Source organism: Bemisia tabaci, chromosome 10 (assembly GCF_918797505.1).
Source record: "Bemisia tabaci chromosome 10, PGI_BMITA_v3".
Classification (NCBI taxonomy): domain Eukaryota; kingdom Metazoa; phylum Arthropoda; class Insecta; order Hemiptera; family Aleyrodidae; genus Bemisia; species Bemisia tabaci.
This window is the reverse complement of record NC_092802.1, coordinates 1,568,295-1,590,665: the sequence shown is the minus strand read 5'-3', so window position 1 is coordinate 1,590,665 and position 22,371 is coordinate 1,568,295. Positions and strand designations below refer to the sequence as shown.

At 35.7% G+C, this 22,371-nt stretch overlaps 1 protein-coding gene across 3 annotated transcripts; it reads left to right on the top strand.

The window, feature by feature from the left end:
- Positions 1 to 578: 578 nt before the first annotated feature.
- On the top strand, positions 579 to 22,370 carry LOC109033325 (ankyrin repeat domain-containing protein 13B). 3 transcript variants are annotated; one of them, XM_072305588.1, is made up of 14 exons: positions 585 to 1,399; positions 3,808 to 3,943; positions 5,210 to 5,380; positions 6,485 to 6,628; positions 7,552 to 7,635; positions 9,375 to 9,555; positions 10,196 to 10,412; positions 11,900 to 12,028; positions 12,931 to 13,081; positions 13,430 to 13,591; positions 14,307 to 14,401; positions 14,694 to 14,806; positions 19,076 to 19,287; positions 20,809 to 22,370. In XM_072305588.1, the coding sequence occupies exons 1-13, from the start codon at positions 1,277 to 1,279 to the stop codon at positions 19,269 to 19,271; spliced, it is 1,902 nt and encodes a 633-aa protein (XP_072161689.1). In that variant the 5' UTR covers positions 585 to 1,276; the 3' UTR covers positions 19,272 to 19,287; positions 20,809 to 22,370. The 3 variants fall into 3 exon arrangements, with proteins under 3 accessions (XP_072161691.1, XP_072161689.1, XP_018901453.2); XM_072305590.1 differs by lacking the exons at positions 19,076 to 19,287; positions 20,809 to 22,370 and adding an exon at positions 16,316 to 16,451 and having other exon boundaries at positions 579 to 1,399; XM_019045908.2 differs by lacking the exon at positions 7,552 to 7,635 and having other exon boundaries at positions 586 to 1,399.
- Position 22,371: the final 1 nt, after the last annotated feature.

The window sequence follows — 22,371 nt, the reverse complement described above, 5'->3', positions numbered from 1 at the left end:
AGGAACCTCGGATTTCGGAACTTTAGAACGCTTCGGAACTTGGCTGACCGCGGCGAGCCGGATCGCGCGTTGACGGGTGCGCCGCGAAAACGTGAATAGGCGCGATGTTCACGATGCTGTATCTTCCTCAATTATTCAAGCAAACCTAACATATGTATACACCATTTTCTTCCAAATTATGTCAGCTATTCAAAACATTAGCTAAATCCGGGACTTTTCCTCATCCGTAGCCGCTATAGTAAAAAAAAAACCAGCAAACAAAAAAGGCCTTTTTAGGCCATTTTTTTAAAATAGCGGAAAATGCTCACCAGATATGCGTGCGGAAACTTCAGATTCGGATTCAGCGACCCAAAAAACATTAAGTAGGCCAAAAAAATCGCTGTGTACCCAAAATTCCAGGTAGACTTACCAGGCGCCCTGGACTATTAATACTTACTTAATAGACAGCTGAAAATCCAAGATTTTCCTTCAATTTGGCGTGATACCACACTTGATGTATGTGTATGGAGTAAGCAAGTTGTAATGTTCTCCCATTCCACTAGAGAGCAGCACCCGATATGTCGGTCAGTCCTCATCGTGTGTGAAGTGATGCATAACCGAGGATTAGAAGGCGAGGCGGTGCAAGTGCAAATTACAGTGACCAATTACACTCCCTTCCTTTAGTGCGACTTTATTATCATTACATTTCTCTTTACGAATCAATAGCAAATTAATTATCAATTTAAGCTTCACAATGCTACTTCGCGTCATAGACAAAGTTTTCGCCCGAGCCGGTGTAGCTCTATCACGATAAGGAACGCAATGTCGTCAACCGTGTCAAGTTTCAATCAGTAACCTCAATTTTTTTTTGAGCTCTTATCAGTGGCTTTTGATTGTTATTGTTTATGGGTGTCTTTGTTTTTCTTTGAAATTGTCCATTCCAAATCACTGTAAGTTCTACTAAACCCACCAGAAATTCCTGAGTTACGAATCCTGCCTGTACCTGCAACTTGTACTCGTGCCATTGCTTGTAATTTTGTGTCGTGAATTCCTAATGTTCCGATAGGAACTTCTTCTGTTTGGTGCTCTGCTAAAATATGATGATCTCAATTAGTTCTTGCACCAATTCAACCTACACATTTGGATTCTGAAAGTGCCTGTTAAAACCTCTTAGACTATTCATGAGACCTCGGGCACTTTATCAAAAATGCTGCTGCTGTAGACGAATCTCGAAATCAGCCCTTGTCTGATTTGAATTTATGCGTTTGTCCGCTTGGCTCTTCTCTGTCCTGCAATAATGGCCTGCAGTAGAACTCGTATGACCATTGAAGAAATTGAGGCAAAATATCCTCTTCATTTACTTGTATGGGACAACCAGTACGAGAAGCTGAACAAACTACTCACTAAAGGTGTCACCGTGGTAAGAATATTTCAGACTTATTTCTAATTCTTATTGCATGACAATAGTAGTTTTAAAATTAGTTAATCCATAAGGTACTTAATGGATTTTACTGGATACTAATTTACAAAGCTCTTGAGCATTCTGCTGTGATTGAAATTAATTGTATCATTTTTTTAGGTTAGAATCTACAGATTTTTATGAAATGAGACCTCTCCCTCTATTTGAATGAATACCCAAGCCTGTAGTGTAAGTAGTTCAAATTACTACTTCTGAAATGAACTCTGTTACTCTCAAATTTGCATAAATTATTGTGTAACACTGACATTAGCAATTGCTAATTAGTCCTGATTTAGTCCTCTCTCTTTACTTCGAGGCAAAATTTCCTTCGTACTCAGACGCTGTCCAGTGAATGTATCTAAATATTTGAGGATGACAGTGGTCACTTCTGTGTGGCTTATCTGTAATTAAATCTATGTGGACATTGTATTGAACTTCAAATCAAATCCGTGCACTTCTTTTTTTACTTTTCTCCGTCCATGCAATTTTTTCTAGGAGTATATAGGCAGACGGGAACTTACGGAAAAATGCTGGTGAGCCAAAATTCAGGGTAATTTTAGACTAGTTTATCTCCCTCACATAGTGTTAATCCCAGTTACCCACTCTTATTTCTTAACAACAGTCTCCCTGAAACTGCTTTAGAAAAACCTTTTTTTAAAATTTTGAACCACTTTTATTTTAGAGAAAGTTTACTGCGAATAATAAAGTATCTGAGGTGAATTTTCAAATCAAATCTTTTTGTCACCTGCTGCACTCTAATTCTGCTATCCGTCCAGTTGTAAGGAAAATTTTGCCACCTAGGACATTTTAATATGGAGTCAAAATATACCTAGACACATCTTAAGGTGGAGATAGCTTTAAAAACTTAAGGTGATCTGTTCCAGGTTTTAGCCGTGGTTGAACCAGTGTGTGATATTTTGCACTGATTAAGTAAAAAAATTTATTAGATTTTGACTTTTCAGTGGCTGTTTATAAATTACATAATGCATTTTTTTGGCATTTTTGACCCTCCCCCCCTCCCTCGTAACTTTTTATAACGCAGATCCCTATCCTTTAACTCGTAAAAACAAAATTGCTTACTGCAATCCTCGACGTCCCTCCTCCCCCTAGAGCATCACAAAATTTGTGGATGGCCCCTCGGCCAAAAAAAGGATGATAGCCCCCGTGCTTGGGTCTGAAGAATCATTCTCGACAAAAAAAAATTAGATTTATTTGGCAACTAAGTTTGAGTCGCTTTTAATACATGCAGAAGTTCATATCAACTCTGAAAGGAACTACTTTTATGAGGCAGAAGAAAGGAGGGAATTGGAAGCCATACAAGAGCGTGATTTTGTGAAGCCCATCAAAGCAGTCCATATTAGACTACCTAACAAGGGAGACTCGCTTAATTCACTTTGAGCTGGAGACAGTATGTCTGCAGGATGAAAATTACTGGATTTGTTTTGATGCTCTTGTCATCATTTAAGCCAATTACTCCTCCGATTCACACCTGTAGGCGGGTGCTCCAGCGCTTATTTCTGACTTTTCCCCTCTTACTCCCAGATTAATTCAAAATTATAAATCTATCTTGTCACAGTTTCTCAAATGGCTTGACATCCAAACAAGCATAGGGTAAATTTTCCTTTTCCTTCTTCTCCCATTGCATAACTTGCCAGAGCTATGAGCTCCCTTGGTTTATAAATATTTTTTTAACCTCAGTAATTAAACTAAAAAATTTGACCACCTACAGTTGTTCAAAGTTTCTACATCTCTGTTTTTACCCACATTTTTTTCAACATTTTTTTAAAAAAAAAAATATGCATATTTATAGATACACACATGAATACTTAAAACTACCTAATAAACCAGATTAATAAATTTAGAAGTACAAAATTTTCAAGGAAATATAGGTGAAAAGTATGGCTTGACATTTTGGATGATGATTCATCTGTCAAAAGAAAATATGTGTTGTCTCTTAAGCGGTAAAAAGTCAGCGTAACAGAGAGAACATTTTCGGAATTTACACAATATTAATTGAGAAGTAGAGCAATAAATCATTAGAAAGCGTTATAATACGTAACCCTTCATAGATTAATGCAGAAAAATTCGAGTGATTATCATTACTACTAAAAATATGACCAAAAAATGTGTTGTTTGGTATGGCGACAAAACTATTCTAGTTATCGTGAAACCACCCAGAAGCAACTTAATTTAATGAAATAGCTGACCCTTCACTTCCTTAAAAATAAAAATAATGTCTTTTCCCTTTAAAAATGTTCTTAAACATTTTTTATAAATGTTCATTAGTGGGTTGCGATGTTCATAAATTTTATTTTCAAATCATTTACTAATATTTTGGTCATTTTTGTTTGTCTTTTCTCTTTTCTCAGGAGGAACTTGAGAAAATTGATGCCAGAGGTCGGACACCTCTAATGCTGGCTGTTACCTTAGGATATCTTGAATCTGCTCGAGTGCTTGTAGACCATGGTGCGGATATCAAAACAGAAAATAAAGAGGGCTGGACAGGTAATTGATCCACTGCCCAATTCACACGGTTCAATTTTTCATCCAACTCTGTTGATTTTTCCCACTTATTTGAATTACCTAAAGAGTAAAAATTGTCATTCAACAAAGTTGGAAGAAACGTTGAACTGTATTAATCTTACTTATCAGACTTTGCCCACTTTCTGACACTGATGATTGAAATATAAAAATTGTTGATATTGTCTTTTGACAGAAGGTTTGTGTTTATCTACTAATCTCAGTATCGGGCAAGTTTCGCACCCATGTGAAACTACTGACTTACAAATCTGACTGAGGTATGTTAAAGAATTGCACGTACCTGTATGTCACACAAATGTACCTTATCATAAATTCTTTTTTGGAAAGTTGCGATCTTCGTAGATGAATTTTGGAAGAATGGAATGGTACAACTCCTCCTCAACATTTAATTTCAATCCCTGTGGACATTCATATGTCCTGAAAAGCAAGATTTGAAAGTAAGATCTGAGATGTTCTAATCCCTCTCTCTGATCAAGCCCGTCAATTATGAGAATGAAAGACATTTTTCGTTGCTTTTTACTTTCATCCGATTAGCCACAAAATGAGGAAAAAGTAATTATTGTGAGGTACATTTGGTGTAATAGCGATACTGAAGAACACATATTTCAGTTGGCAAAATAATGCTGTCTCATCATATTTTACTTTTCACTGATTCCTCTCGGTTTGTCCAATAATATTTTTGGGGAATTTTATCCCAAAATAGCAGCTGTTATTCTCTTGAGCAAAATTATTTATACAATTTCTCTTTGAAACATCCCAATCAAGATATAGTTTTTTCTAGTTCTGGCATTGATGTATTTCACAGTTTGATTGCCTGTTTATGGTAATTTCTAGAAAGTGCCTATTGATATAAACAAGTACAACGACTAAACCAAAGAATATCATCCCTTGAAAATGGCCGTATGTTATGCAAACAAACCTCGCAGAAATCGTCTCAATTGTTTGATTATTGAATTTTCAAAAATTAAGTGATTTTTAAGAAACCCTCCTGGGGAATTATCATTTATGTCAGCATTACTAATACTTTATTTTCATTTATTGAATTTTCAAAAATTAAGTGATTTTTAAGAAACCCTCCTGGGGAATTATCATTTATGTCAGCATTACTAATACTTTATTTTCATTTATTGAATTTTCAAAAATTAAGTGATTTTTAAGAAACCCTCCTGGGGAATTATCATTTATGTCAGCATTACTAATACTTTATTTTCATTTATTTCTTTTGATCAGTTGTCCAAGAGGCAGTCGCAACAGGAGATCCTGAGCTGGTGCAACTAATCCTAGAAAGGAGAGATTATCAGCGCCTCACAAGTCGTGTTGGAGGGGTTCCTGATCTCTTACTAAAATTGAAAGAGGCTCCTGATTTCTATGTAGAAATGAAATGGGAATTTACGAGCTGGGGTAAGCAAAAATTTAACACCTTCAAAGATGCCGAGAATTAGGTTTTCACCGCCGAAGAGAGGTTTTTCTTTGCTATTTTGCTCATCTGTGAGAAGGTAGAATACACATCAACAGCATAAGCCCGCAACCACTCATCGCGGTTTGGGACATCGTAGATTTCCTGTCATACTTAATTTTTAAAATGGAAAACTACTCAACAGCAAATCTTTAAAACTGCTGGAATTTTTCTTTTCTGCCAAAAAATTCTGCAAAGGAGCAGAGATTCCCGAACACCACAACAGAAATATTCATGGTCGTAGACTTAAACCAACAACATTCTGTTGTTAAAGGTGTTAGGAAGAAATGTTACGGTGCTCTATGCCCCAAGGGTTGTGATTCGACAGAGGGCAGCGGAGTTCAGGTGTCGTAGAGCACCGGGGAGTGCTCTGCCGTGCTCAGCAAGAACGCTGTAAATCCATCAAGATTTTCCCTCGTTTTTTGGAACTTAGCACTTTATAACGTGAAAACTGTTTTACGCATGCTCCTCAAATTTTCAAGTTAAGTTCTTGATAGTATTTGCAAAAGAATTGTGTGAAAACATTGTCTCAAGGCACACAAGTTTTTCTGCTGTGATATGTTGTTTCCAAAAAATGTAATTCAGTGTTTACGGCGTTTTTGCGTCACTCGGCAGTGCTATAAAAGGACCTTTATGTATGTATGAATATTTCTTTTATTTGTGAGTAAAATAATTAAATTAAATAGAATCCATCCAGTCGTGGGCATAGTTGAAGCAAAGACATGACATAAAATTCTGTAAAATCAACACTAGAATCAACTCACAAAATAAACTGACGCATTACAGGGTGCTCGTCATCTCATTATTGAACATTTGAATCAATGAGAACTTCATGTTGGATTCGGAGATTTGTAGTGCTGTACTGATTTTAGTTTGCCATTGCTCTTAGTTTGTACTTACTTAAATCACTCTTAGCCCGAACATATTCCCAGTTGAGCTGTACTAAAATTTCGGAAACAATATATTTAATTGTCAAAAGTATTTCTCCATAAATAATGTATCAACTCCTCTCTATGGTTGAACTTTCATTCTTTTTTTGGTATTTTCAGTGCCTTTGGTGTCTCGCATGTGCCCAAGCGACACCTATCGAGTTTACAAACAAGGCTCAAAAGTTAGAATCGACACAACGCTCCTTGGATTTGAACAGAACAACTGGCAACGCGGCAACACGAGTTTCATTTTTCAGGGTCAAAGTAAGTTTCAATTATTTTTCTTCTGCAGTGTTAAAACCCAAAAAGGTACCACTGAAATATTGGTTCCAGGAGTGTTCAGTACCCAGATTATTAATATAGTTTAAATATCAATGTATTCAAAGTGTGCCAAATTTTTCACACGTGTACTTCACAATAATACATTGATTATCCGATGAACTGTGAGGAAGTCTGCAAGAAAAATCGAATGTGCACAGAACTAGGTTGAGCACAAACACAAAATACATCAACAATTCCTTGATATCCTGACTCCCTACAGGATGCTAGATTTGTAGCAACTGCCAAATTTCTATTTGAGAGAAAAGTTTTGGCATGTCGGCTGTGCCAGCATTTTGAGGGAAGGCAGGCAGACGCCTTCTCTCCCCCTCTCCTCCCCCCTTCAATTCAGCCCATGAATATATTTCATTGCATAATAAGTACAAAATACAGTTATGTGAATTTTATATTTTATTGCAAGGGCCAAATTTCTATCTTCACACTAAAACATACTACCACATTTTTAACATTCTCAAATTTTCCCTTACTCAGCAGGACAGTAAAAATTTGGCACATCATTTCTTTCAAAGTGTAATCAAACTTTGAAGAACTATCTGTAACAGTCTCCATGTTCAAATAATCATCACCAGCTTAGTCACACCAAGTCAAACTAAGTAAAAATAATCTGAAAAATTCTATGTTTGCTTTTAAAAAACTTGCACATCGCTCTTGTCTGGGATATCAAAAATATAGTGTAATAGGAGAATAAAAGGCTCAGCGCTCAAGAATAGAGCAGCAGGTTAGAAGAGGGAGGGCCCAAATAGTGCATTTGAATATGTAGAGAGAACATCTCAAATCCATGACAGTGGCATATTTTTTCTAATTGCTTCATTGTGATTGATGGATACATGATGACGTATTTTTCTCAGCTAAAGGCAATCAAGTTCCAGGCATTCTACGATGTGACAGAAGTTACGTTTTCCAACTTAATGAAAATAGAAGGCCTGACTCAGGTGATGATATCAAAAAATCAAATGTAAACGGCATTTTAATTTGAAGATCACTGTATTGCGTACTGGATTATCTGTAGTGCACATTATTATCAAAGCTGAATTCTTTATTTTTCAATTTCCATCTTCAACAGGCGTTTATTTCCTCGCTGGTTATTTTTAAGCCTCGTCCCTAAACCAGATCATTGCAGACTCATTTGAATGTCATTTCCATCTTTCAAAACTGGTTTCTTTCTTTCCATCTCATATCAACTTTACTCGTCTAAATCTTCCCTAACTTGCAGAATCAGTCAAGCTCCTATACAACTAAAATTGTTATCTTTGTGAACCCTTCTAATAATTTTTGCATTACTTCATTAGTAATTTCACCACTGTACACCTCTAAAGAATCAAAGAGAAAGGCTTCATAAGTTATTTTCTAGTAACTTAATTTTACTCAGTTATGAATAAATGAAGAACAAGCGAAGAGAGCGTTACATGCTGTCAAAAGATACACTAAGACATTGGTATTCAAATCCTTTCAAATATAAATCCTGTGGTGTATTTTATGTTCAACCTGAGCCCTCTTTTTTCCCTAGTGTTATTTTTTTTCACCGTACCAAGATAGATTTCATCGTATTTTCTCAATGAAATGATATCTCAAGAAATAAGTAGATTTTCCATTTGCAGCTTTTACACAGGCTTTTTGTATCTTTATCCACATTTGTCTTCTTTTTCAAATTGCATAATTTTTTTCTCAGTATCATTCTTTATTTTTTTATTATGTATCAAGCCTGACCCCTGCTATGATCTACAATACTAAAAGTGGCAGTTGAGGGATAGAGTCAGGTGAGCACCTATATTTATTGTTTAAGGGTTGATTGACTTCTGTGAGCGCGGGTTCTTTGAATGTGCCAATACTCCTACGTTTCAACCCTTAGATGGTACCCCAAGCCAGTCACCAACTCTGCCCCTCAGTTGCCTTTTTCATGACGTAGACTATAATAAAGATATGAAATTGCTACGTAGATTTGACAATAGAGAAATAGGTAACCTTAGACAGTAAATAAAACATTTGTGTTGAATAATGCTTTTAATTAAATAAAAATGTAAGCTTTTAATCAAGGGCTAATATTGGATCCGAATCCCAATGGTTTAGTTCAAGTGCAACACTTCAACAACGTGCCAGATGTTACACTAATCTTTCCTCTGTAAAAAAGATGATTTTGAAATAGACCTAACAGACTTTCGGTAATCCAAGTAGTTGAAAATTGTAATCGTTGAATCACTTACTTTACTGTTCTAAATTCGAAAATCGGAATTTTAACCTCTGTGAGGCTTCAAATCGTTTAACAGTGAAAAAGGTGCTTTACCATTACTCTGAATTAAACTCAGATTCTGGTTTGGTGTCTGTCATTGCTGAAGACACATTTTCTAAAAACATAATCTGAAGAATGGTTGTAAATGATGAAATGAAGCACATTTCTTACCACTACTCAATCAATAACTACATTTTTGGATCTGATAAATTCAACTCTTCTTTTTTCTTTTAATCATGGTACCTGCGTCACTCCAGGTTGTTTTCCTTTTTCATAATATTATTGTCTTCTATTGACCTAAGCCCAAAGTGAACTCCTAAGAACTTGTTCAATTTTTAATACCAGTATTATATTCATACAGGAGGCAGACCTACTCATGCGTGAGTTTTCATTGCTTTGATCTTATCATGCCCTCATTTTGTTCCTTCTTTTCTGTCACCTCAGATGAATCCGCCACTCTGATGGAAGTTGATCATGAGACAAACCGAGTCTTTGTTGAGCAGATGAGGACAGTGGCACCTGCTGATTTGAGTCTTCTACAGCCGTCACCAGAGACTGTTAGTGCTAGACTGACAACACCTATTGTAACAACTTATATAGATACAGATAAAATTAGTTTTGAAAGGTAAGAATCTCAAGTTTATAATACACCTTTCCAATAACTAATGAGCCTCTTTGAAATCAAGTTCGAAAGGTGTGAAGGTCTTATTGTTTTTGTTATTCCACAGGCATTTTGAAATAGTTCAGCAATGTAAATATTCTCGTACTTTTTGAAATTTCTCGGTGTTCTGCACATGATCCTTTTTTAAAGTTGTCGAGAGATCCCTAAAAAACTTGGATTTTGCAAATTAAAATTCCTGAAAAAGTCCTTGAAATTCTTAGAATTTAGTAATAGAAAACTGTCACGAAGGCGATGGGCGCTGGTGATTTGGAGTTGCAGAATGCCTTAATGTGCTGATTTAGTGGCTTACATATCGACGGTGAAACTACCAAACCACGTATCTCGTTTGCGGTGTTTAAAAATTTACGCTCACATTTTATTTTTTTTAAAGTAGGCCAAATCAATATCATTCCTTGAAATTTTCACTGAATTTTCTCTGCACGAAGAGGAAAAATCACAGAAATTTTCAAGACTGGACGTTAAGTAGTTTTTCATTTAAAAAATAAAGTATGGCAGGAAGTCTGCGACGTCGCAAACCGAGATACGTGGTTTGGTAGTTTCACCGTCGATATGTAACTTGCAACACAATTTTTCTGTATTTTAGGAATAAAAGCGGAATGTGGAGTTGGCGGCAGGATAAAACAGAGACAATAAATGGACACGATTGCAAAGTGTTCGGTGCTAGCAATGTTGAACTTATTACCAAAACAAGGGCAGAACATCTCTCCGATGCTGACAAGCAGCGCATGAAAGGTGCTAAAACGCCACTACAGTCATTTTTGGGAATCGCAGAAACGGAAGAAAGAGCGCCCACTCCTCATGTATGTATTCAGATGAAAATCTCATTTCAAACTCGATGTTTGAGAACCATATCCTGAAGCATGACCAATCTTTGCACCTCATTTTTTCTGTAATAGAAAGCGCAAAAAAGTCGGATTTGACTGTTATTAGATCAGATTGAATGTTCAAACTGAGCAAAATGCTTTATTAGGGACTCTTGAGGGTCGCTGAGTTCAGAAATTACAGATACTTCCAAATAATTTACGTTTTTAAAATTACAGCTCCGCAGCGCTATTTTAGAGGCCCACTGAGCGCCGACCGGCCGCTCAGTGGTCCTGTCCGAAGCTGCAATTTTAAAAACGTGAATTTTTTGGAAGTATCGGTAATTTCTGAACTCAGCGACCCTCAAGAGTCCCTAATAAAGCATTTTGCTCAGTTTGAACATTCAATCTGATCTAATAACAGTCAAATCCGACTTTTTTGCGCGCGAAAATCGGTCGGCGCGCGTTGAGCGGAAACTTCAATCGATCATAACTCCGGAACCGTTTGGTTCCCCAGCTTAATGGACCACTCGTTGGATGCGGAAAAAGACGAACAATTTAAAAAACTGGTTTTGGTTCAAATAAAAAATTGAGATCTTTTTATCCATCAAAAGCGTAGTAGCCCAGTTACATAATTTGAATTTTCAACTTTTATTTATTTATTTATTTACAGTATCAACGGGTCATAAAAATCCATTTGCTAGACCTTATAATAAAACAACTTTTGATCAAATGTAGAAAAAAATTGACCTCCGCACCGCTTTGGAGATAGAACCATTAGGCTCTAAAGTGTGTCAACGTCCGTGACACTTTTTAATTTGAGTCTTAGCTTATAACCTCTGGTTTCCTCTGTTCCTCTCTTGTTTTAAGTTTATGTTTTTGTGACTATCCATAGTTTTACTCTTAAGCCATTGTAATCATATCACAACATTCTATATGTTTTATTTGATGCAATAAATATCTTGAAATGTTGCATGTGTGAGGAATTTGCGATTTGACTATTGATTGTTTTGTAAAAGTTCGTAAGAAACACGATAGTGCCACTGATTCTTTCTAAAATCAACTCCCAAGCTCAAAAAAAGCTCTCAAAGTGGAGGCTGTAATGGAGGGGATATCCTATGCTATCCTGAAAGTCCACCTCTACATCAAGACAAACTCTCCATGCAAAGATAGGGAGCAAATACATTGATAGGGCTGCCACTTTATTTGAGGACTCTAAAACTGAAAACACGGCAACCCTGCTAATGTATTTGCTCCCTATCTTTGCATGGAGAGTTTGTCTTGATGTAGAGGTGGACTCTCAGGATAGCGTGGGGTATCCCCTCCATTACAGCCTCAACTTTGAGAGCGTTTTTTTAGCTTGGGAGTTGATTTCAGAGAAAATCAGTGGGACCATCGTGTTCCTCTCTAACTTTTACATAAGAATCAACAGTCAAATCGCAAAGTTCTCACACATGCAACATCTTCATCAGTTATTTTCTTTCCAGGAGGAGTATTCACATCAAGGTAATCCGTGTCACATAGAACCTGAAGAATATTTTGATGAAAACGTTGATCTAGACGGGAAAGATATCGGGCGACCCAAAGAAATGACCACCAAAATTCAGAAATTCAAGGTAAATCTTTGTATCATTTTCACTTCAAGTTCCTGCCAGTAAATATTTTCACAATTAAATGAGCCACAAGGCAACCACGGTAAAACTTCTGTTTAAACAATATCTTATCTTTTTCTCCAATGAGAATGCCTAGAAAAATTTTCTATTTCATTTTTGGAGAGCTGTATAAATTTTGGTCCTGATCACTTTTATTTTGCTGAACTTTGAATGTCTCTATATTTCCTATTACCATCCATGCGATCGTTTCTAGAGGCTCCAACAGTGTCGGAAACATGATGGAAGTATGGGTGCAGAAAACTTCAATAGAATATTTATGGGTAATGAGTTCCTCTGTACAGCAGGCTGGTCATTGAAAGTTTATATGTATTCACTCTATGAGACATCAAAATGCAATATATTGCTTGGTTTAGGGCTACATCTTGTCCTATTGTGCCAATTTAGTTTCAATAATTTGGCTGCTAATTTCTTCAGCAGGAGGCGGACAAGTAAATTCATTATTACCCAGAAACAGTCTTGAAGGCTCTAGCCAGCACATACATACACCAGATAAGGCATTGCAGGAAACATTAGCATTTTTTTTATTTATACTGAAACTGCAAAAATGCATATCTTTGTTTTAGGTGTCGCAGATCTCCAGTCATACTTCATTTTCCCCATGGAAAACTATTGAATGTCATTTCTTGGAAACTTTCATGATTTTTTTCCTCTACATGAAAAATATTCTGTGTTTTGAAGCAATGATCTTGATATGGTCTCTAAATAAAAAATAAAATAGGAGCCACGGTTTTTAATTATCGCAACAGCGATTCACATTTCTGTAGTTTCATCGTATGAAGATGAATCGCTTTCAGCAAGTGTCAATTATGAACAAAGATAAACTAATTCATACTGTCTATTTTCAGGCAACACTTTGGCTGTGTGAAAATTATCCTCTTAGTCTTCAAGAGCAAATTATTCCTATAGTAGATCTTATGGCAATATCAAGCTCGCACTTTGCAAAGCTCAAGGATTTCATACAAATGCAGTTACCATCTGGTTTTCCAGTCAAAATAGGTAAGAAAAAGTCGGTTCTCAAGGAAATCCTTGAACAGGGTCTGATTGAGTTGAAAGGAGTAAAATTTTAAAAATTTTGCACCATCCTTCTAAAACGAAGATTCTTCATTGAAGAAGGCTTTTGGATCCATTGCATCATTGCCATGAAGTAGGACCTCTAAATTTTATGAAATGCTGACAGTTGACACTTCTCTTTATCAACAGTAGAAATCTATGAGTATTTAAGAATTTTTTAAAGTAGGAAGTGGTCTATAATACAAAATCACCCACTGAAAAAAAGTTTGAGCAAGTTTAAATTATGGTTTAGTTCAAATACCTGCCTCCGTACAAAACTTTTATCTTTTGCAGAGATTCCCCTGTTCCACGTGTTGAATGCTAGGATAACGTTTGGTAATATTTTCGCAATGGATGAACCTGTGCCTGGAGTCACAATGATCGACACTGAAGAAAGACCTATGTGCGTTGTTGACGACTCATGTTTTATCCCGCCGGCAAATTACACTGTTATGGGTAAGACTTTGCTTTCATTTTCTAAAAAAATCAGCTGTGCATGTCTCACTGTAGAGCAATCTTTTGATTCTGTCGTAACTTTTGCTTTTACCCTTTGTTTCTTCCACCTTGATCTGATCAATTCGCTCACTGCTGGCTGCGTGTGCATCATTGATGGAACTGGATGGACAAAGCCTTTAGTTTAATGGATAATGTCGTCTGCTGTGATTTGCAAAAGTCAATACAGTGGAATTTTGATAAGTTTGACAGGCTTGGGATTGGCGGTTCTGTCCGACACAGGCTGAGTTCTAAGTAATGCCATTTTTATCGGACCATTATTTCTATATTTTCTAGAAAAAAACTGACCAAAGCCCATCTCACTGAAAATCTGTAGGGAAAAACTAGGAAAAAAATAAAATTAACCTGTCACAAACTCCTCTGCTGCTATATCGTCTGTATCAGGCATTAGTTTTGGGAACTGAATGAATTGCAGGATAAATCAAAAGAGAATATGAATAACTTTTTTGACCTATCTGCTCCCTTTAAAGTAAAAATCACACTTAGGCCTGAATAATATATCAATATTAATATATTATTAGGCCTTAGTAATATAATAATTATAAGCCTGAATAATATATTAATAATTGAAATAAATTATTAATGACTGTTATCAACCAATGCCTCACTGTCAACACGTTTATCTTCGGATGTTTTACTTATTTTCGTTGTTTTTTAGGTGCTGAATCTCGTAGACAAGTTACTGATGATCAAGATGATCTTTTGCCGTTTGCCATCAGACAAAGTTTACTTGATGCAGGAAGCGATGATCAGGTTTGTTTAATTGAATTTGGTTAAGATTCAATGTGTTTGGTTAAGTTTCTAGTCGTCTCTGTGTTTTAGTCCTAGTGATTTCAAGCAGGAATTTTCTTAAGACATACTGACCTACTCTTAGGAATACAAAAAATCACAAACCTTTTTGATCTATAACTAATGATAAAACACACTTGGACGGTTTTTTTTTTCGTTTCTTTTTTTAAACTCTACTTTTAGTGAATTTTAGGGTAATCAAGTAGTAGGAAAGAAAATTCCAAGTCCTAAATGTTTGTTACTTTATCTATTTCAGGTGGATATTTGGGAAGCCCTGAACGTGCAAAGACCAACAACGCCTGAATACCTTAGAGATGAAATTCGAGCCAATCGGCTACTCATTGATGATGAAGAAAGAGAATTGCAAAGGTATTTTTCGGTTTCTCATTTTTCTTTAGTTTTAGACTACCCTATTACTCTTTCTTTCTGTGCGGTTTTTTTTTTTTTTTTTTTTTTTTTTTTGCGCCTTAAAAACTTTTTAATCTCTCCATGACTGGCATTTTTTTGGTCGTCCATAATCAATCACTATGCTGAAAACATAGCCTAGTTTTCACAACATTGCTCATGATGTAGTATATAACGGACTTTAAAAAAAATTGAGTTCCATCACATCTTTCACCACTCATATATTTTGAGTGAGTACTTGGCAAACTTGAGGTGGGTACGTCATCCAGTTTTCTTATCACCTCTTGTCTCATGGAAACAGATTTTTGAAATTGACAGACAAAGCTATAGACAGAAAAGACATAGAGAGTATGGAAAAATCCTATAGGTTGAAATTAGCGGCTCCTATCGACTAGGGAGAAAGTGATTGGTTTACTGAAGGGTTTCTTGTGGGTTGCCATTAGTTAGTCTATTATCTACCTCCTTTGTCCACTGCAACCACCCTCTTCCACCAAGAGGATCCCTCCATGTCCCTTTTGTCTTCTCTGTCTACCACTTTGTCCATCAATATCATTAATCAACCCGAAGGACGAAATATCTAACGTGTCAAGTGAGTTCATTCTATTTGATCGGATTAAACAACAAGCTGTCGCAAATTGAGAGTCATTCTAAAATCAAATGTAGGTGTGCTTCAGTCGGAATAAGTTCACCAGATGGAATTTAAGAAAATTAATTTTAGACTCATGAGTTAGATGAGATTTCTCAAAGTCTGCTTGAAATGATTCATAACTCAGTTTTGAAATTTTGAAAAATGCAAATTGTTTTCCCCTTGAAATGGCCACAACATTATCGCGCTATCTAACCTCATGTTATTACATATTGTAGAAAAATGGTCTCTGTTGCCCACAGAGATATTATAATTTTGAGGCCCTGCCCCTGCACTGCTATCTTCTCTGTAGTGTGAAAGTTACTTTCGGAAGTCACCACTCAGCTTTTAATAGTGATGTCTGATGACTGAAGAGTTGTTCAATTGATTAGTTTAATTGAAATGAGGTGCATTCTTACGGCCTACAGAGCGGCTCAAAGAGCTTCACAAGATCATTGCAATCAGCGCTAGCTCTAATTTGGGGAAACAATTACATATTTGTGATAAGGCTCGTCGACCTGTCTGAACACGCCTTACCCCAATTTAAAAAAACTTATCTAGCAATGTGCTCATCCCGAAATTCATGAATTATCATCAAAAGAAAAGTAGCTATAACTGGTTGCTAGATTCAATGATTTCAATGGTTTAAATGGAGTTTACTGCTGATTTTTAGCATTTTCCGGCACCAATTTCACATTGCATACATTGTTAGTGGCGGGGCCTCCAAAATATATTGCCTCTGGTTGTCGCTCAAAATGACTCCAGTCATGACAAAATCTCTGCATCCTAGTGCTAGTGTATGCCTTTTCTGATCCAAATTTTTCTCTATTTTTTTCTCACATCAACAGGACTCATCATAGTATCAAACTTTCAAAGTCCAAGTCAAAGTATCTACAGATTCCTCGCTACCCTACTCTGTAGACATTTATTTCTCGTAATTGCCTTTAAAGCTCATATTTGTGATATTCTTGTCCCGTAGTTTCATTTTACTCAGTTTCTTGCTCAGGAAATTGGAATTTTCAAAATCTAACAAAATTTATCTCTGTAATTAAATTTGACCTTTCCTTACCTCTGAGCATTGAAACCAATCTATCGTTCACACCACACTGCAAAAGTCTCCAATGCTTTCTACTTCAAAAGAATCAAAACCATGCTTTCTTATTCTGTGACCGTTACGTAATATTTTCCTTAAGTTTTGATTCCATCGTTTTGCAACTAAGGGTTTTTCGTGCATTTATTTAATAGTAGGTAGTCTTTATTTGTTTTCCAAAATTTGTATTTTTCTCATTTATCTCTGCTCGTATAATTATCTTGTTCAGCTTCACAGTTTGCTTTCAATTCATAATTTTATCTATCCTGCCTCTTTTCTATTTTTAGCAAAAGTAGCAAATAGGATCCTGGCCAGTACAATGAAGAATTAAGACCTTTGGACTATGTTTTGCAATAAGTAACCACAAAGTCTGGCTCATTTTAGAAACAAAACATCGATGGCCAAAGATTGAAACCATGTATCTCTGTCTGGGATGTTGCAGACTTCCAGTCATACTTTATTTTTCCTTTTAAAAACTTATCAACATAATCTCTTGAAAACTTTCTTGATTTTTTTTCACTGGTAGCAGAGTATTCTGCGTGGATTTCAAGCTATAAAGTTTGCTTGTTCATCTTTGAAAAAGTAAAATAGGAGCAGAAAATTTTGATATATCGCAATGGAGGTACGTGGTTTTCCTTTTTGGCCATCGATATTCACTAATAAATTCCACAAGCAGATAGGTGCTTTTATGGATGAGCCTGAAATATTAGTTCCTTATTTCAAAATGTAGTGGAATATAGCTATATCTTGATCTTTTGTTATTACCAATTGTTGAAGTGATTGTTATGTCGAAAAGTTGTGCTTAATTATGTATTTTTTTATTCCTATGGAAGTAGCTGCTCAATATTATCTTGTGTATTTTTCGTAGAAATGGCATGTCGAAAAGTTTCAGGACACGGAAGTTAATCTTCAGACTCCACGAAGTAAAAGTTCTAAAACGAGGGAGAAAATTCCCTATTTTATCCGGAAAATTATCGTTGAAAGTATCTCGTGTCACTAAAAAGATGCCTCACTGAAAGACGAATTTGCTTTTTTGGTTATTTGGTTTCCCTGCAGAGTTTTTGACGTTCTGAAACAAAAAACACTTTTTAATCGCTTATCCTTTGTGTAGCAAATGGCATTCTTACTTATTCACTGTGTAAGAATTTTCCTCCAAAAGATAAGAATCGGAATCCGTAATGGTTTCCTCTTGTATCTTACAATACTGAGACTCCTCTAAACAAGGTATGACTCAAAGCATTGCGCAACACTTTTCCTCTTCAGAATTTCACGATGTAAATGAGTCATGCAACAGGTAGTCTGGAAATCAACTCCCAAACAAGATATGCGTTTCTGTATACAATCAACATTGGTTAAATGGTAAAAATACAAATGATGTCATTTGTATATTCTAACCTCCATTGGTTCTGCGTTACAAATACTTCTTAATATCTCGTTCAGTGGGCTGATTATTGAAATTGATAGATAAAGCGATGGACAAAGAAGATATAAGGAGTATCGAGCAATCCTATTGGTTGAAATGGCTGGTTCTCATAGGCAAAAGAAGAAAATGATTGAATAACTAAAGGGTCCCTTGTGGGCTGCCATTAGTTAGTCTATTATCTACCTCCTTTGTCAATTGCAACCACCCGCTTCTACCCATAGGATCCCTCCTTATATTATTTTGTCTTTTTGTCTTCTTTGTCTACCAATTTCAACAATCAGGCGTCAGGAGTCAATTTACAAACTTCCTGTTGTGTGAATCGTTTTTCATGTGAGATTTTGAAGAAGGAAGATATGACATTTTTTTTTACTCAAGACCTTGTATAGTGGCCTATTGCAAGTTGATCATTAAAACGATTCACATGGAACAAAATCAGAAAATATATTTAAAAAAATCTGAAGACATACTCCCTCCTAGTGGCTGAAAAAGGCAAATTTCGTTCTTAGTTATTCTGAGATGTTTTATTTACAAGAAATATAATTAATGGAGAATTTGCACTCACAAATTTTATTGCTTCATCTGAGAGTGTCTAATGAGCTGAGTTCGTAGTGTTTTCATAATTTTTTTCTGATATGGGAAATTGGAGAAAAATTTATTTAAAAGTGTGAAAATTTGCTGCCTTGTGACATCATTTGGCGCCATTTTCCATTTAAAAACGTTTATTTTAGCCGATTAGGTTATTTTGCCATCTTTTCTCCAATTATTGTTCAATTTAGAAACCAAGGATATCTTCGCACTCAGTTTTCCTAGCAGTTTCATTTTAGACATGAAATTCACAAAATTTAAGACACCTGCAAATTCTCCATTCCTTTTAATTTCACTGATTACCTGTCTCCATTAATATTTTATTGATTCCTGTAGCATTTGATTCACGTTTTACATTTATCGGATGAATATTATCATTCTAAAACCAAGCTTAACTCACCACCATGCACATCTTCTTGTGGCTTTTTCGTCAGAAACTGTCGACTTTTGATCATTCTGTCCCAATGTAGTGTAATGTAGTTTAATTTGATGGTTTTGGTAATTTTGTAGAGCAATCCAAGCCAGCTTAAAGGAGCACCCTCCTACTTCCTTTACCTCTCAGACTCCCCACGGTATCGAAGAGATCAGCGAGCTCTCGGCAGCCATAGAACTCTCCGTTCGGCAAATCGCAGAAGAAGAGTCCTTACGAAGAAAGGAGGAGGAAACGTTAGAGCAAGTTTTGAAATTGTCCTTGACGGAGAAATGACAGTTTTATGAAAGAGGTGATCTTGAAATATTTTTCTTTTATCGTGAATTCTTTCTCTTCCCCCCCCCCCTCTTTCTCGCCTCCTTCCAAATTTGTCCAGATTTTCTCATGTCCAGGTTTCTTTTTAATGAGGATTCTCCGGAAAATTAACAAGTATCAAATCTAGTTTGAAAATCCCAATTCAAACTACTTAAAAAAATCCAAAAGCAAGTAAGCACACTAAATACATTTACCCGTGTCAGAATCTTACAAAATTTTTGAATTGTCAACCAAAGGAAGAGATTTCTGCACAATAATTTACCCACAAGCTCATAAAGGTCTAATTCTTCTCTTCATATTATAATATTTATTTCCCCCTCAAATCCTCACAAAAATTTGTCCATTCATCAGGAACACTTTCAATCTGCAGTTTAACTAATTTTATCGCACAAATTACCTATTCTTGGAACAAAATAAATTTCTGTCTCTTGAGAGATTGTAAGCTTAAATTTCTCATTACGTGACCAAAACAGAATATCTCCAGGTTCCAGCAATGTGTGAGAGTCCACTCAAACATTACTGATAGTTTGTGTCACAAAAAATGGCAGCTGAGGGGCAGAGTTAGTGATTGGTTTGGAGTATTGTCTAAGGGTTGATACAAAGATATATGGGTACTTTTTGAGGACCGGGCTCAGCCAAAGCAAATCAACCCTTAAATAATGGGTCAAGGCGCTCACCTTACTCCACCTGCACTGCCGTGCTAAGGAAGAACGCTGTATGAACATTCGAGAGTTGCCAAATTTCCTAGAATAAAACACGTATGTATTTGTGACGAAAGTTTTGCACAGTTTGCCTTGAAATTTTAAGATATCTTAGATTGAACCGTGAACAAAATTTCCTGAAAAACTTGAAAAAAAAATATTCACAATTTTCCCGGTAATTTTGTTTTTTATAAATGGAAATTTGGCAACGCCTGAAGGTTCATACAGCGTTTCTCCGTAGCATGGCAGTATAAACCACCACTTTTTGTGTTGTAGACTGTAGTGTTCCATTTTGCAAAGCTGTAACGAAGTGTGCTCCATTTGCTAGGACTCCAAATGTTAATGACTTAAAGTTAATAAGGCTGTAATTTTTATCAGGTAACAATTTAACATGCTCTCAATAGGACAGTCTGAGAGAACGTGCTAATGGTATTCAGGATACAGTATCAAAGTAATATTAAATTATTCAATAATAAAATTGTGCGTAGGTACATGTGCCTTACTTACCACGGAATGATTTGAATCTGAGGGATTCTGGAGAAAATTCCGTCAAACTTTGATTTTATCATTGTATTATTATGGTTTCAAAACTTGGTAGGGTCCCGCACCATAAAAATATTCGCACTTTTAGATTGCGATAGAAGATTGTCTGATGTTAGTTTAGCATGAAAATTAAATGCAAGAATCAAGATCGCGGATCTTCTGTCTGCAGTCTGAAAGTGCTTGGACTCTGCTCGAGTCTGTGTAACCTCTTAATGTGATTTCAATGTAAAATTAATTCAATTGTATTTTTGCAGGTGAAAATATAGTAGCTGCCAACTGAAAAATGCTTCTGCAATGAATAAGACTCGCTTAAATCCTTATCAAATTACTCGCTTATTTCTTCTCACCCAAGTATGAATTTCGCGGAAGCATACAGCATTTAATTCCTCAAAGTTTCTTCATTGTTCACATCTGTTTGTTAGAGGAGTCAGGAGCCATTATTTTGTCTCTCCAGAATATTCTGATCTACCTCAAAGAGAGTATGGAATGTAAGATGCTTCCTGTTAACAGAATGAGAAAATAATTTGTAATCAGTATTAAGAATGTCAATTTTGTTTTGCATCAATATGATGTTGATGTGAACAATTCAATCAAAAGCATCTTTTAATCAGGGTCCTTACCCGAAATTTTTCGGATATTCATGTAGCAAGTGGGAAAATGCTCATCAGTCTTGAAAAATGTTCAATTTAAATCATTTTATTTCAAATCATTACACTTAATTTTATGAAAAAGTTAGATATCCAATCATTGTGACAATCCATCCCAACTCGCTCTTACTTTTCTTGTCATTTAATTTAATTTAATATCAAAATTTTAGCTTACGTCAACTTTGCCTCCTTGAGAGCCATTAAATTATTTTTAACGGACTTGCATCCAATAACTATGTAAATTTGAATATTTGGAAAGCAAATTTTCTTGCTTTCATCTAAAATTCCGCGTGTCTACAGGGCTGGAAAACCTTGGACACTGGACATCGTCAGGAAATCAGAAAAATCAGGGAAAAGTCGGTAAATCTGACTGAGAAGGCTGAAAATTTGAAAATTTTTGAATCTTGAAATCTGAAAAAATATCATAGCTAAACCATTTCTCTTGCAGTCGCAGGTATACAGAGGCATCCGTGAGCATACCACCCCAAAAACCCCTGCCGAATTTTTATTTAAGCGTATGACTGGGGCAAAAGGAGTCCATTTGTGATCAAAAGTTCACTCCACTTTTTTCAGTATTAAATCTTATTTCAGAAAAATGTCATAGTCATGGAAAATTTTAAAAAAGTTATTTTCCCAGGGTGGAGCAGTTTCACCTCAAATCTGAAAAATAATTCTATTGGTCCTTTATCAGTGAATATAAGATTGCTAGAAAGTTAACGGGGACTTTTGTTCAGGTTTTGTGTTTTAACAAAGCAATGGGTCAGTTGCGCTAGTCAAAAAATTTTGCTTTGATGATTTAAGCCATGGATCAGAAAAAATTAACAAGATCTGTTGGATCGCTTTATGCAAGAAGGAACCAAGAGCACTTTAATATCGCTAAGATTGTGTAACTTTTTTTTACCTTGCTTTATATAAACTGATCATTGAAACAAGTTTTATCTTTACTTCCAATCAACCATAAATTTAAGACGAAAATTAACTTTGTAAATTCAATTTGTTGCATGATTTCAGTAATTTTAGTGCAATTAATGTAAGTTGCTGAATCCTCGCAACATTTGAATGCTAATGATTCCTTTTTGCAAAATGCAATCCTGTTCAAATGCCAAATTTCGTCTCCTAATATTAAAGAGATATCCCCTATTAGAAAACCCAGGAAATGACATCACCCTC